At 35.7% G+C, this 16,440-nt stretch overlaps 1 protein-coding gene across 2 annotated transcripts; it reads right to left on the bottom strand.

Moving 5' to 3' along the window:
* Positions 1 to 1,174: 1,174 nt before the first annotated feature.
* On the bottom strand, positions 1,175 to 14,353 carry kiaa0895l. Of its 2 annotated transcripts, XM_051722201.1 has the most exons (7): positions 14,165 to 14,353; positions 11,250 to 12,018; positions 9,749 to 9,892; positions 8,649 to 8,781; positions 6,926 to 7,231; positions 6,754 to 6,851; positions 1,175 to 4,690 (listed from the first exon to the last, which is right to left on the bottom strand). In XM_051722201.1, the coding sequence occupies exons 2-7, from the start codon at positions 11,979 to 11,981 to the stop codon at positions 4,529 to 4,531; spliced, it is 1,575 nt and encodes a 524-aa protein (XP_051578161.1). In that variant the 5' UTR covers positions 11,982 to 12,018; positions 14,165 to 14,353; the 3' UTR covers positions 1,175 to 4,528. The 2 variants fall into 2 exon arrangements, with proteins under 2 accessions (XP_051578161.1, XP_051578170.1); XM_051722210.1 differs by lacking the exon at positions 14,165 to 14,353 and having other exon boundaries at positions 1,177 to 4,690; positions 9,749 to 9,888; positions 11,250 to 11,371.
* Between the last annotated feature and the right edge of the window lie 2,087 nt (positions 14,354 to 16,440).

The following is a 16,440-nucleotide window of genomic DNA, read 5'->3' as shown; positions in this document are numbered from 1 at the left end:
TCCTATTTAAGTGATTTCTTGATTGAGAACAGGTGTGGCAGTAATCAGGCCTGGGTGTGGCTAGAGAAATTGAACTCGGGTGTGATAAACCACAGTTAAGTTATGTTTTAACAGGTGGGGCAAACACTTTTTCACACAGGGCCATGTATGTTTGGATTTTGTTTTCCCTTAATAATAACAACCTTCATTTAAAAACTGCATTTTGTGTTTACTTGTGTTATCTTTGACTAATATTTAAACTTGTTTGATGATCTGAAACATTTAAGTGTGACAAACATGCAAAAAAATAAGAAATCAGGAAGGGGGCAAACACTTTTTCACACCACTGTATATAATTGTTTTTATTGCATTAATGGTATTGGTAATAGTAATAAATATTTTATGTTCATAATAATGAAGAATTATATTCCTGTTTATATTATGAAATATTTAATTTTTTTATAATATTTAAATGTCTATACATTTTATTAAAAGTAATTATAATATTTAAGAGAGAATGTTTTAAGATTTATAGTAATCTAATAATAATAATAATAATAATAAATGATTATTATAATGCTGTAATATTGATAACAGTGATAAAGAATTAATGTTAACATTATAAAATAATAAAAGGCTCAGAATTATGTATTTTTTTTACAAATTTTTGCCCTACCCCAGAATTCCTCTCTGAAATGTCAAAAATTATTTTTTAATATCCAAAATTATCGTGAAATGCCACCATTGATTCCCTGTACAATTTTAATAATAGGCCTATATATTAAATGAAACCCTTTTCAATCAGTCTGAAAATTATTTCCACCATATTGAATTGACGTTCAGTATGTAAGTAATAACTGAGTTATAAGTGATGACCTGTGAATAATAGTGAAAGAAAAATACATTCATATAAATAGATTATTAATAAATAAAAAACTATTATAATAATATTTAAATAATATTAGTAATTAATAATATATGAACTGTACTACACTATTGTTTTTCAGATTTTTATGATTTACGCATTTCAGTTTCAAAACAAATCTCCATCGATTTGAGCAATCTTTAATAAAATGAATTTAAAAAATGTTAGATATTTTATGTAGTGTTGACTTCATTTTTTTGAAAGATTACACAATTTCATAGAAATTTGCTGTGAAATTGAAATGCATATATCTTAAAAATAGGCTTTTTTTTTTTAATAAGTGTAGGATACAGTCAACTTTTTATTTTCATATAACAGTGTTTAGCTACACTCCTGAGTAAGTTTTTGAAATTCTACCACTGATATAAAGACACTAATTCTATAGACTTCAGTGTACAATTTTAATTAGTTAACAGCAACTTATCATGAAATGTGCAATATTCGTGCAGTACAGACACTGATAATAAATACTGGGTGTTAATTCAAGAATATAACATGTAGCCATGATATGACACATGAGCTCTAAAACCCATATAAGGCACATCCACATGCTCGTCTTCCTGAGTCCGTCACAATCTTGAAATGCAGTGAGGAAGCTGGCCAGCTGGACTGCTTTAAACAGGTATGTCATGTCACATTAACACTGATAATAAAGACCACCAAGGGTGCTCTTTGTAGAATACTGATGATCTCTTCATAGAAAATTCTGTCATCATTTACTCACCCTCATGTTATTCCAAACAAGTGTGACTTTCTTCTGTGGAAAACATAAGGGGATGTTGTGCAGTATGTAGGTCTCAGTCACTATTTATTTTCATATGATTTTTATATACAATGAAAGTGAATGGTGACATCATTTTGTGCTCCACAAAAGAAATTCATACAGGTTTGGAGCAACATGAGGGTGAGTAAATGATGACAGAATTTTCATTTTTGGGTGAACTATTTTAAGCCCTGATGGAAATTAAATGGTGCCAAAGGATGATCAAATTTTGTCATTTCATCAAAAAGGTGTTTTTCTTGTTTTTGTAACAATCTGAGCAAATTTTGCCTGTCTGAACTCTTCTGTGGAGCTTTGTGTTGAACCGAGTCATCCTTGGTGTCCTTTTGCATTGCTTGCCTAGACTAGATTGGAAAAAAAATGCACTTTGCTACTGGAGTATAAAGCTAATACCACAGACACAGTTCTTAAGGTGAATACAAGATAAATACATAACAGACTGAGACTTTAAAAGAGGTTTAAAATTCAAAAAGTAGAGGAGCGTAACAGGAGATACATGAAATGAAGTGCTCGTCTATGTTCAAGTGTAGAAGAGAAGAATTCTTAAAGAAATACTGTGTGTGGGTGATTTAAATAATTTAGTGCTCGCATAACTCGTGTTGATGGCTTGTATACCTTGTGTGAGATATCACTTACATGCATGATAGTATGTGCCCATCACATTTTGAGTGCAGAAAAAAGGGCTGGGTATCGATACAGGTTTCCGGATTGAATTACATTTCTATATGATTTGGGTATATTTCAGTTATAATGTCCATTTTACTTACATATGAATTAAGGTCTCTCAGTTAATGCTACACAGGCGACATTACGAAAATAATTTTGAAAATTAACAACAGGGCCTAAACTGTGTATTAGTAATTTATATTAGAGTAAAAGATCAATCTTGGGATTTAAAGAATCAATATCGGGATCTTTCAAATATAGATTGAGATTAATTGGAAAATCAGTATTTTTTACCCAGCCCTATCTTTCAGCTTCTCATGAGTATGATTGTTCAGAATGGAATACTAGCATACTGCATACTGCATACTTTTTTTTTCTAAGTATGTGAAACAATGTGCAACTACAAATGTTTCAATTATTAGCTAAATTGTCACATGACCTCATTACTTGACAGTGACATGACAGTCATGAAAGATAGTGGTTGAGATAACACTTTCAGTTCAAGTAAACAATTCGAGCATTGCAATGTGAGATACAGGGCCCTATTTTAAGAGTGCAAGCGTTAGGCGCAGGGCAATGCCTTATTCATAAGCGCAAAGTCAATGGGCACGGACATGAAGTTTTGGTATTTTCGTGCAAGCAGGCGCTAAGTCTAAGCGCAAGTGGGTTTGGCGAGATCGCCCGCGCCACGCGTATGGGAATGGTCAAGTGCAATTTAATTGTGAGGTTCTTCTCCGGTTATTCCAGCGTCTGAGTCCTATTATAGTCCATTCCCTTAAGCAACAGCGATACAAACAAAGACAGCACATTCATAAGAAGTTGTCAGTGTAAATGGACTGTATGCAATGAAATACAAGAATTGAAAACTGTTCTTCTGTCCATTAAATGTGTTCTTGAAGATGCCGGGCATATTTCTATGACCGCGACGCGCTCCTTTTTTTACGCATGGAAAATGTGATTCTCGTCAGAATTTGGATGTATGCTCCATTAATTTAAGTAATTATTATTAATCATTTTCATCTACTGACACACATTATCATGGCTAGTTTTAACAGTGATTGTATTGGCACGCACTTCACATCCACCGGTCGATTTTGATTTTGAAAAATTACATTCATTTATTGAAACATGAAAAAATTCAACCAAAAACCATTTCTAAATTCAAATTACACTCCAAATGAAACGAAAATATAATAAAAATAATGAAATGGTTAAAAAAAATCATACTAAGTCAAAATTTTGCAGTGACGTAAAAATCACTCTGTGACAACTGGTGGAAAATTACTAGTCAAAATGAAATCATAAATACAATTGTAAATATACAATAATAATAATTGAAATAATAAACCATTTCCTCTAGAAAGTTTAACACAAATCTCATTATTTTTTGTTTCAACAGCGATGGTCAGGGACATAATTTGATGTTCTGTACTTTCAGAATTTGGACATGAACTTTATTACCACCTGCTGGTGAAATCTCCAAACAGCAAATGCAGGAACTGAATTTGCGCTGATTTAAAAGGTGGTATTGAAACGTCTTAGCGCAATGATCTATTTCTCAGGAAAATAGCAAATTGCGCTTTGCGCCACTTCATTTACGTACAATACACCCACAGTAGCGCAGACACTCCCATTCATGCCCACTTGCGCTTTGCGCTGTCACGGAAATTGCACTTAGAATTAGCGCTCTCACGAAAATTGTATAAGAAGTTGCGCACTGTCATCGCGCTGTGCTTTGCACACTCATGAAAATAAAGCCCACAGTATTCCACACAGTGCTTTGGTTGTATACTGCACATTTTGGCAAATGCAGTCATTTAAGTATTTCATACATACATACTATACAGAAAAAAACTGCAAAAAATAGTATGATTAGTATGCTAATATGCAAATCCGAAAATGTTTTTTTATGCTCGAAAGTCATATGATTTTACAAAACTGACAATCGTTGCGTTTGTAAACAAACTTGCTGGATATTATGGCACTTAATGCAGCAAAATACACCATTGAACACAACCATGCTATATGTTAGATCTTTGTTATTCCAATTTTTCAGACACTGATTTTTGGTCTTGGAAAATCAAAAAAAAACAAAACAATTTTTATTTCAAAAATTGATATTTTGTGATGGGTTGTGTACTGTATGATGGTTTGTGAATGATAGCAGATCCAGATCTTCATGGAATGAGCTCTTGAAGCTCTGCATCATTCAGTTCATTGACTGTGACAATGTTGTCGAGATGCTGAAGATAACGTTCTTCATCCTGCATGAAGTGAGGAATTCTTGTTCCATTGAGAACAGCCAAATGCCGAAGTCTGTCCACATCTTCATAGGACACCTACAGTAAATAACAGGAACTGTATGTACTGTAGCTGGATGCACACACATTGTTGAGCCCATTTTCACCTGGTATTAAAGGAATAGTTCACCCAAAAAATGAAAATTCTTATAATTTTCTCACCCTCATGCCATCCCAGATGTGTATGACTTTCTTCTGCTGAACAAAAACAAAGATTTTTAGAAGAATATTTCAGCTCTGTAGGTCCATTCAATGCAAGTGAATGGTGGCCAAATCTTTGAAGTTCCAAAAAGCACAAAAAGGCAGCATAAAAGTAATCCATATGACTCTAGTGGTTTAATCTGTGTCTTCTGAAGTGAACCAATCGGTTCTGGGTGAGTACAGGCCAAAATCGAACTAATTTTTCACTATAAACCTTGATATCATAATTTCAAGCCCGATTACACTTCCTAGCGCCATCTAGAGTTCTGCACAGGAAGTTAAATCATGCTTGAAATCATGATCGTGCCTAGAGACAGCAATATCTTCAGAAGACATGGATTAAACCACTGGAGTCATATGGATTACTTTTATTCTGCCTTTATGTGCTTTTTGGAGCTTCAAAACGTTGGTCACCATTCACTTGCATTATATGGACCTACAGAGCTGAAATATTCTTCTAAAAATCTTCGTTTGTGTTCTGCAGAAGAAAGAAAGTCATACACAACTGGGATGGCATGAGGGTGAGGAAATGATGAGAATTTTAATTTAGGGTGAAAATGTTTCGGGTGATCCGATCACATGTGAACAATGCTAAATACAAGTGTAAACGCAGTCGAAGACTTTTTGGGATCGGATCACTGAAACCACATTTCCACATTTCGTAAATTCACCCTGATGCATCTCAGGCAACATGAAAGCACCGCCCACTCACCTGTCAATCGGCTAGTGTTAATTTCGCCAACTAAATTACTGATGGAAAGTTCATTGACAAAGGGTTTTTTGATTTTGTCAACGAAGACAAGACGAATAAGACACATCATGGCGATTATCGAGCTGTTTTAATTGAAACATGCGGTTGACGAAAATATGATGTGAAAAAAATATAATGAGATTATTAACAATTCACTAACAACTATTTAATTATTCATTTTTTAAATAAAGAAACATCTGGAAAGAATTGATTTAAACAATGCATTCAGAGTTTTTTTTGGATTTCCCGGCTTGAGCTGCCAAGAGCTGAATACCTATACAGTGGAATTTACTAATGGGTTAATTAATTACCCCACTCAAACACATCCTATATGTGAGATTAATCAGCTATATCTACAACATAAACATATTACAACATACATCTGCCCAAACAATGAAATGAATGAACAGGTGAACGTAAACTAAATTAAGCACTATATGCTATTATTTCAGGATAGTTTTCTCACGTTTAATCTTACATTTGAAACATCAGTATTAACTGTACTATATTTAATATGTTGATACATGTTTAAATAATTGTATTTTATGCATTTTTCAAAATACTTGAATATTTGGTTAAAGTTTGGTCTGTTACAGTTTGATACACGTTTTTGTCATTTTGCACATTATCAATAATTAAAATGTTATTTTTGTTGGATAAAATATGCTATTTTAGTCAGAGAATATGACATGATGAAATAGTGATGAAATTTAAAGGACATTTTCAACCAACGACAAAAATTAAAACGGACAAAAAAAACAAACGCTGCAATCAACCATTGCACAAGGAAAAAAAATGCCAGCTACACCAAAAAAAAACAACTTTCGAATAAAAAAATTGGAAAAACACATACTGTAATATGCAGTGACAATGATAATTTGCTTTGCACAAAGTGTCTGCTAAATGAAAACTATTTAATAAATAATGCAGACCATGTGAAGCGCACATCTGAAGTTTATTTAATACAAATACTCCAAAAAATAAATAAAACTAAAATAACAAAGAGCAATCCGCTCAAAATGTCACATTTGTTGTGAGAATAAAATGCAAGTAAATAATGCATGTCTATGCAAGTCGCATGAAAATACCAGGTGGAAACAGTTATGTGTCAACTTGTGATTGGATCACTTGAGATGTAAACAGGACTTACCTTTCCAAGAGAGGTTAATATCTTGAAATCAATGTTTCTCCTGTGGCGTAATATCTTGAGAATTCCATCAAGGTAGACCTGATCTTTACTAAAGCAGCCTGTTGAATGCAAATCACATATATAAACAAAAATATCGGTTTCTGAGTTTGTTGTATTCTTGGCGTTTGTTTACCTGGTTTAGAGGTATCCGTTTGTCCTCGTTTGGCACGGAGGCAGTACTCCCAGCGTACAGCAGGATCTTGGACAAAGCGAGCGATATGGCTGAACAGTTGGCTAAAGCTCATGTTAGTGGCATGGTATACAGTATAGTATAGCAGAGCGGCTCGCCACAGGAAGGGCTGTTTCCGTAGCAACACACTGTGAAGACTGGCGAGCCCCTCTTCAGTAGGATTAGCTGGTTTCAGTCCAAACTGCATTCTCCCGACAGAAGTGGCCCACGGTTGCAAGCTGTTATTCACACCCCGTAAGTAATGCGTGCCTAAGAGTGGAAGTCATAGGAAAAATTGCAAGAAGGGCAGATTTTATTGACAAAAGGAACATTAGCATTATTAAATTAACAATTGGGTGACTTTTACAAAGAAAGTGCAAAGATTTTACTAAACTAACAAAAATAAAGAAAATGAACCATGTTTTTGGGTATATTAAGATTTTTTTGCATTGTGCCATAATTGAACAATTAAGCACATGCCAACTAAGCACAATTCCCCCAAAATTCTTATTAATGTAATGTGGGAAAAAAAGTCCTTGTTTATTACTGTAATGAAAATCATCCTGTCTGGATGCAATTATATTATTTTATTTTTGTAAAGAAAAAAATATATATAAAAAATATTACCATGATATAGTACATTTGTAATTTACAAATGTACTTGAAAATAAATAAAAATAAATTACATCAAACAAGTTGGAAATTAAGTCTCAAAAACAAAGCTGCACCAATATGATCACATGGGAAATCGACATGCCGCTTCCGAATGCTCATATACCCTGAAATCGACCCCATACTGCCGAATTATAAGCCCCATCTCCTGAATTACTGGCAAGCGCCATGCCACTACCAGACATTTTTGCATCAATTTGAACATTGTCACCTTTCCCTGTGGAACTACTGAATCTCCGTGACATGGTTTCTGGTCCCGTTGAAACCAGGAAGTAATCACTCTCACATAAACAATAGTGAGCACAAATCAGGGGTTTCATTTTTTTCCTCTAAAATTAACATTTTACTCCACTGATAGTTAGGTTTAGTATTGGGGTTTGGGGGTACAGTTAATAAAATATGCATTCCTGTTGACTGTTTACGACATTTACAACTACAAAAAAATCCTCGCTTTTGGCGCCACCCTGTGGACATTTTAGCTACGCAACATTTCCAGCTAAGGCCACTGGGGGCAGTGGTTTAAAATTTCGGTAAGCAGAGACCATTTTCAGCAGAACTTTCGACCTCCTGTCGCCGAATTCATAGTGTGATCAGTCTGGCTGCACGCAGAAACATGTTGGTGTTATGAGTGTTACCAATGAAACCAAAAGAGTTTGTTTTAAAGGGTTGTCATTAGGGATGCACCGATATGAAATTTTTTTCCGATACCTATTTGAACAAAAACTATAGGCCGATAACGAAACTGATATTTTGCCACTTACTTTTTTTGCCATCAGATCACTGTTTTATTCAGGAAAGATTAAAAAAAATTATAAAGAGGTATAAAAGCTTTTTTACTGTTCTAACAACAAATAATTTCCAATATATCTCATTTCCAATATCTGAGATGTCAAAGTCTTCTTTCTGCTGGTTTTAAAGCGTTTTGGATGGTTTCAGTCATCATGTAGCCTATAGTTAAGTGCCGCTTTCACAACTGTCACTTTTTTTGTTGTTTAAAGTATGTTTAAGTTTATACCAATCTCATGTCTCAGCATTCCCTCGAGCCAATGTTGACGTGCTCCTGACAGGTTGATAGTTAGTGTTGGCCGACATCTCTCCACCTGCATTACTGCCTGAGATAGAAGCTCATCGGAAAGAGATACAACCACCTGGTGATAGAAACAAAAATGACTATTCCTTTGTCAAACCACAAAAACACAAGCAAACTTAAAGGAATAGTTCACCCCCCAAAAAAATTTCCAATGACTTTCTTTCTTCTGTGGAACAAAAAGGCAGAATGTAGTCTTAGGTTGCGTCCGAAGCCAGGAAAATGCTGCCTCACGAGGCTATATACGGAGGTAGGAAGGGATCAAGGCATGTCCAAATCCAGTGTTTGCGTCGCATCCTGTCTACTGAGATACCTTCATCTGTTCGATTTTTGAAGGCAGCACAGATGTATCATTCGCTGCCTATGAAATCCCACAATCCTGTGCTCCCGAATCCACAGCGGTTGAGATGAAGAAAAAAAATGGCGGCCAATTTGTGTATAAATGTACGTTCTTATTCACCTTTTCCAACTTTTGATTCCATTTCTAGGGAGAAAGTGGTATTGTAGTTAAATAAATATACAATTTAATATATAATTAAATATACACTTGGTTTTCGCCAAAACTCTCTTGATTTTGTTCTAGATTATTAGTCCATTGTGGTTCGGATGGACTGAATGAAGCAGACGCGTTACCTTTACTGGGCACCAAATGGCGTTAATCATTTGCTGATTTCCTAGCAACAATGTGATGTTACGCTGCCTCAGTAGCCTGTCCGAAACCAGTTCCTGGAGGTACCATCATACGCAAACGCTGTCTGTTGAGTCATTGACTGATAGGGCATCGAAACAGCTACCTTTGGTTTTGGACGCAGCCATTGTCTCCATTCACTTTCATTGCATCTTTTTTCCATATGTTGAAAGTGAATGGTGACTAAGGCAGTTAGTCTTAAACATTCTGCTTAACATCTCCTTTTGAAATCCACAGATTAAAGAAAGTCATAAGAGTTTGAAACAATATGAGTGTAAGTAAATTATCAACTTTAATTTAGGGGTGAATTATCCCTTTAAATACACTGACATCCACACACCTCACCAACACAGCCCTCCTTCTGCAAGTATTTACGTGTGGCAGCCCACACTTGACTCTTCGGTAGCAAGTTGCCTCCTGTGACCTCTTCGAAGTTCTCATAGGTACCATACTTCCTCAAGACACACTCCATAATTCTGACTGCCTAGAGAAAAACATGAGGTAAGACAAATGCACCAACTGGGCAAAAGGTTTAAAACCTAACCAATATTATGACTCTTTTCCAAAATATAATGAGCTGCCTACATAGTGCATTTTTAATAGGATCACCTATGATGTCTTAAAATATTGCGTATTTCCCCCAATATTTTAGTGTGTTTGTATTTTTATGCTTATTCGAGTATCGAGTTGTTATCTTAGCAACATGCTAATGACAAACTCTATTGACATCAATTGTAAGTTCAATCTCTCATGCACTTTACTTAAAGAGCACTATTTGTATGCAGACAGCAGTTGCTTCCTATGTAAAATGCTCCAAATCGGTCACTTATGAGATTCTGCTTCAGTTTGGATGCTGTCTTAAAGAGATATTTCACCCAAAAACGAAAATTTCTCATCATTTGTTCACCCTCATGCCATCCCAGATGTGTATGATTTTTTCTCTTCTGAACACAAACGAAGATTTTTAGAAGAGTATCTCAGCTCTGTAGGTCCATACAATGCAAGTCAACAGTGAAGCTCAAAAAAGCACATACAGGCAGCATAAAATTTATCCATTTGACTCAAGTGGTTAAATCCATGTCTTCAGAAGTGATATGATAGGTGTGGGTGAGAAACAGATCAAGTGTTAAGTCCTTTTTTACTATAAATCTCCACTTTTTAGGCAGGGAGGAGACTTTCTAGTAAAAAAAGACTTAAATATTGACCTGTTTCTCACCCACACCTATCATATCTCTTTCGAAGACATGGATTTAACCACTGGAGTCATGTGGATTACTTTTATGCTTTCTGAAGCTTTGAAGTTTTGGACCCTGATGACTTGCATTCTGAGGACCAACAGACCCAAGATATTCTTAATTTGTGTTCTTGAAGAATAAACATCTGGGATGGCATGAGGGTGAGTAAATGATGTGAGAATTTTCATTTTTGGGTGAACTATTCCTTTAAGGATAATTTATATTTACTGGATGAACTTTTAGTTCGCCTAAAAATTGTGACGAAATGCACTGACATTTTTGTTCAGCTACAGTGTTCGTGTGATGATATTTCTCCGGATGGCAAACATACCTGAAATTCTTGACCTACTACAACTGGGCTTGTTGAAGTGCATTGATGATTGGTTAATTGTGGGTGGACGTAACGTTTTATTATTTATTCTCCTCAATGTTCTAATTTTAAAACGATGCCACGTGTAGTATACACACAGGCTTCATTTTCCTAGGGTGCTTTAGTTCGTTCAGGAAAAATAAATTAGGCTTTAGAGGGCAGCTACTTATGTAAGGCAGTACACACTGTTAATTTTTGAAAACAGCCAATAGGTGTCTTCTCTCCATAAACTATACCTGGGACAGGAAGAGACCAGACCCTTCTCTGTACTTCTCCAAAACAGTGCTGGGCTCTGGGGAGGAATACTCAAACTGGGGCTCGTATTCATAGTTGGAGCGAAAAAAGGTCTCACGCTCTTGTTCCATGTTTATTGGGCGAAGAGCGACAAGCAGGCAAGGCCCGCGAGGTGTTGACGGTGAGGGAAGTGATCCGAGACCCCTGGCAATATGTGGCAAGGAGGTGGCAGGCCTCATTCGAACCCTGCCGGCACGCGAGGGTGTTGTGGAATTCATCGTGCAAGTGCTCTCGCTCCGGCGAAGCCAGTTTCCCGGCCCCAAACTCGGGCTTGTCAGGCTTCGCATGGGCGGGGAAGGACCACCACTGCGCCATGGCGGCTGTATCACCTTCGGCACCAGCTGCTGCATTGCTCGAACTCGCTGCGGTTTGATCTCCAGACTGAGGGGTCTTCGACATGGTGCCTGTTTGGCAAATTCACCGGGCTGTGCAGTTTCGCCTTTTCTCCTACCTTCCGACTCTCTGAGCCTTCGATGTACCCGGGAGCTGCTATCCGAAGTGGTACAAGGCCCATTGTGGGTGGGTCTGTCTCTTTGGGTGATACTGGTGGTTCTGGACCTCACTGCTTTGGGTTTCTCTGTGCTGGGCTCTGGTTCCAACATTTCTGAGACATTCTTTGAGAGTCTTCCTCCATTAGCCTGCTCCATGCAGTTCTCACCCAGGTCCAGCACCATTGCTACATTCACGCCTCTGTCCACCAATGCTGCACACCTGTAAAGAAAAACATGCCTACTGTACTCATTTTAAATATCAGTAGATATTACAGTAGCAGGGCTCAGCAACAAAGACACTTGTCCTATCGAGCCAGGGTTGTGTTGTCTCTACATTCAACTCGGGGTGCACGAGAGAACATTGCTGCCCACTATTACTTAATATCACTGATAACAATCAAACCAGCACTCATTATGATAAACTTCAGTGCTAGATTGCCACTTATTATAACACACACAAACACAATGGAACTACTTCTCAAGAACTGTAGATGTTTCTTCTGCATTAGACACTTAACTGACGAAACCTATTTCAAAAAGTGGTGGGGACATTTTACATTTGATGATACTATACATGTGTTTTTATGCCTTGTAAATGTAAACATTAGGTTTTCTATGTTGTAGTGATTGTTATTGCGAATTCTGATGATTTAAACACACACCAAAGTAACTTTATCTAGCTAGCATAAGCAAGTTTTGGTTGAAATTGCGAGAATGGCTGTTGTGATAGAAGCAGCAGTTAGAATGGGTGGGAAAATGTAAACTAATCAGTAATGTTTTACATTTAATTATTTTCCAGCAAAAGTGTGTTTATGAAATCATTACATTACACTAAAAAAAATAAAATAAAAAAAAAGATATAATAATAATTGTAAGACTTACGCATTTCAATTTGATAACAAAATTCCATCAAAATAATTTAAGTAATCTTTAACAAAATAAAATAAAAACTAAATAAATATTTTAAGTTTTATAAACTTAATTTGGTTAAAAATTACTCAATGAAATTTAGCTGAAATTTATCAATTTTAAAAATAGGCTAAAATATTTTTGAGCTGTATAATTTTCAGCTATTATCACATGAAAAAAAGATTTTTAATAAATATTCATTTTTTTACTTGCACATACAAATATATATAATTGATTGCTAAAAATAAAATGTATATATATATATTAACATTATTATTATTATTATTATTATTATTATTATTGTTTTGTTTTTTGTGGGCCAGTGAAAAGTATCTGAACTACTGACTAGGCCAGCATATTAATCCTTACTGTTGAGCCCTGAGTAATGTAAAAAATAAAAATAAAAATCATTAAAATTAATAGTATCGCTTTACAAGAAGGTTGTATTTGTAAACATTGTTCAACTACATTATAATAAACATCTAACAATACATTTACAGCACTTATTAATCTTGTTTAATGTTAAGTTCAACATATACATTATAACATATAAATGTTGTATACATTGGCATTAGTTAATGCATTATGAACTAACATGATGGACTAACAATGAACAATATAATTTTGTATACATTATAACCAAGATTAATAAATGCTGTTTAAAAATATTGTTAATTGTTATTTCATGACACCTACTGGATTTACTAATGTTAACAAATGTCATTTTATTGTGAAGTGTTAGCAAAATAACATTTAAAGCTCTTTATGCGAACAAGTTGTGTAACTCATGTCAGGTGATTTCACAATTTATCCATTCTGCTACTTTGCATCGTGATAATAAATGTGATAAAACACAGTAAAGATTTTAGTTTTTTTACATGGTTGACAAAAGGCATAATAGCTCATTAATAACCACATTTTTGCATGGAGCCTTGAACATGCAAAGAAAGAGATTAAACTTCACTTACATTATATTTATAGTCAAAACTGTGATGTGGAAAGATAATGGGATAATTCCAAATTCCATCTGGAATTTACATCATAATTAAGAATCCAGATCCTATTGAATACAGTGAAATTCCAGCAAGATTATTGGATTGTTAGAGTATTGAGCATCTGGAATAATATCAGTACAGTTAAAGGGAATTCAACTGATAGCTTTAAAGTCCTGAAAGATTTCCTTTAAATTATTTTGATGTTCAACTGGGGGATTTTCTCTTATTGTAATCATAACATTATCACCATAACAACCCCATTGTTTAGTGTTGTGTTATGATTGTTTCTAAACCACGACAGAAATTCTAAATGGAATGAAATAAATCGTTCATCTCAAAGACAATGATGTCAGTGCATAATAGATGCATGACAGAACAGCTCTAGCAATGCATTGTCGGTACACCGCGAATGAGATTATTTCTAACACATACAGTATTATTTATAAAAGACGCATTACATACCAGCAGCGCTTTTGCACAGAACGAATGAATGGACTTTAGATCATGCTGAAATTGCATCCAGACAATCAGCACCAGCTGCTACTTCAACTTCAGCTCAGTAGGACAAACGGCTGGTATGGAGGAATAACGGGACAGGACGCCGGGCTGGGCATACTGGAGTTCGGGATGGCTGAGATTGCGTTGCAGTAAATGACGCGCTGGCGCATCTGAATGACCCGTTTACGTCGCCACGCTCACTGCCGGTGTACGTGAGCACGTAACGGGAGACCAGAGCGCGAACGTTGTCACACGTGTCACTTTAATGACTGAATATTTCAGTGTGGTGCAGAGGCGTCGTGCCCATTCAAAGTAAGGGGGCACGTGCCCCCTCAGATATTTGAGCCAAGAGGATTTTAAATGGATCATTTGAATTTATAAACATATTTTCACCTTTGATAATTGAAATGAATGATTATTGCATGTAAAAAAAAATAAATAAAAAAAAAGACGAAAAAAAAAGATTTCATGTGTATGTGGCAGAAATCTTTATTCACATTCTAAATTTAGTTTTTTAGTTTTTTTGTCAGTCCAACTGAGTCACGTGTTCCGCTAAAGGCGATGTCCCGTGGCTGCCTCGGATCGCGCTCACGAGGAAGGTCGACGTATGTGCAGTTAACCTTTCCTAACTGTGTCTGTCTCAATGGAACAGTCAATCAATCTTTCTTTTTTCATAGTCTAATATAGATTGTCAATATTTTTCTTTGATCGGTCGCTGTTCATTTCCTTTGGTGCTGAAATGCGTTTGACTGGTTTTGCAGCGTAGCAATCTCTTTCCTTCATGTTGAAAGAAAGCAGCGGTTCCTCTCCTTTCCAGTCATTATAAAAACTTTTCGTTAAGTATCGAAAGACAGTTTTACATGGTTCCTCTGTAGCAGCAGATTTTGTATCTGTTGCGAAAGGCGGCTGAACGGATCGAGACAACCCGCGCTGTTACGTTCCCGTCTAGGGGAAACCAGTAATGTGTCAAACAGTGATGGCAACTGCGATAACTGGCGTGATGAAGAGACAGTATTCCGTGTTTTCTTGGCATGTTTCAGGAGACGAAAGACAAACAGATATGGTTTGCTTGGCGACATTTCCACAGTATTCGTCCAATCACTGTTATTGTAAACGGTGCAGCGACTCTCTCGTCTATGGGTTCTTCTCTTTTATAAAATTGTACATCCTCGTTCCCTTTCCTTGCGTCATTTCTTCTGTGAAATATCAAGAACATTTTTATTATTTACTGTGAGCATTTTTGGGTGGAACCTTGTCATTTTCTATTTGATTCTCTCATGAATAATAATAAAAAATTTCTCTCTGCAAAAAAAAAAAAAAAAAAAAAAAAGCTGGCATTTAAAACACATTTCATTGTGTTTTATACCATTTCCTGTGATTTATACTGCTTGTTGCAGCAATAAGCACTTTGCATAAATGGCGGTGGTGGGTTGGGTTTGGTTGACCCTGGTGCCCCCTCAAAAAAATTAGGTGCATGACGCCCCTGGTGTGGTAGTTTTATTTTTGAAAGTGAGATGCCTTAAAGTTTTGGCTACAAAAATAAGTTATTGAACATTTCCACTGTTACAGTGGGAAACTGCTGTTTATTCACACTAATTTGAGAAAAATAGCATTGTTTGAAATTTGGAATTCTATGTTAATGATAAAAAAGCAGTTTTCCACAACACATCTGTACAGTAGCTATTTAAAGGAATATTCCGGGTTCAATACAAGTGAAGCTCAATCGACAGCATTTGTGGCATAATGTCGATTACCACAAAAATTTATTTTGAATCGTTTCTCCTTTTCTTCAAAAAAAGAGCAAAAATAGAGGTTACAGTTTACTGGAAGGTTACTTCCAACTTAGAATGGAAGTGAATGGGGCCAATTTTTGGAGAGTTTAAACAGAAATATGAAGCTTTAAATTTTATAAAAACACAATTCTTCTGTTAAAACTTGAGATGTAAAGTTGTTTAAATCATCATTTTACGGCCTTTTTAGGGTTTTAGTGTTTACGGCGTTACATCGTCATGGCAACGAAGTTGTAAAATTGAGTATTTAAAAAAAAGTGAGTATTTTAACGTTTACAGACTGTCCCCATTCACTTCCATTGTAAGTGCCTCATTATAACCCAGATTTCTGCTTTTTTTTTTTTTTTAAGAAAAGGAGGGACGAGTCAATTATTTTTGTGGTAATCGACATTATGCCAGAAATGCTGTTGATTGAGCTCAACTTGTATTGAACCTGGAATATTCCTTTAA

Source organism: Myxocyprinus asiaticus, chromosome 2 (assembly GCF_019703515.2).
Source record: "Myxocyprinus asiaticus isolate MX2 ecotype Aquarium Trade chromosome 2, UBuf_Myxa_2, whole genome shotgun sequence".
NCBI classification, from domain to species: Eukaryota; Metazoa; Chordata; class Actinopteri; order Cypriniformes; family Catostomidae; genus Myxocyprinus; species Myxocyprinus asiaticus.
The sequence above is the reverse complement of the archived record's forward strand: the minus strand, read 5'-3'. Positions and strand labels throughout refer to the sequence as shown.

Excerpts from the sequence above, each read along its gene's own strand:
- kiaa0895l (XM_051722201.1), bottom strand. The coding sequence starts at position 11,981 with ATGGTGCTGGACCTGGGTGAGAACTGCATGGAGCAGGCTAATGGAGGA. Across the intron at positions 9,893-11,249 it reads CTGGTCTCTTCCTGTCCCAG|GCAGTCAGAATTATGGAGTG; the intron begins GTATAGTTTATG and ends GTTTTTCTCTAG. Across the intron at positions 7,232-8,648 it reads AATGCTGAGACATGAGATTG|GCACGCATTACTTACGGGGT; the intron begins GTATAAACTTAA and ends TTCCACTCTTAG.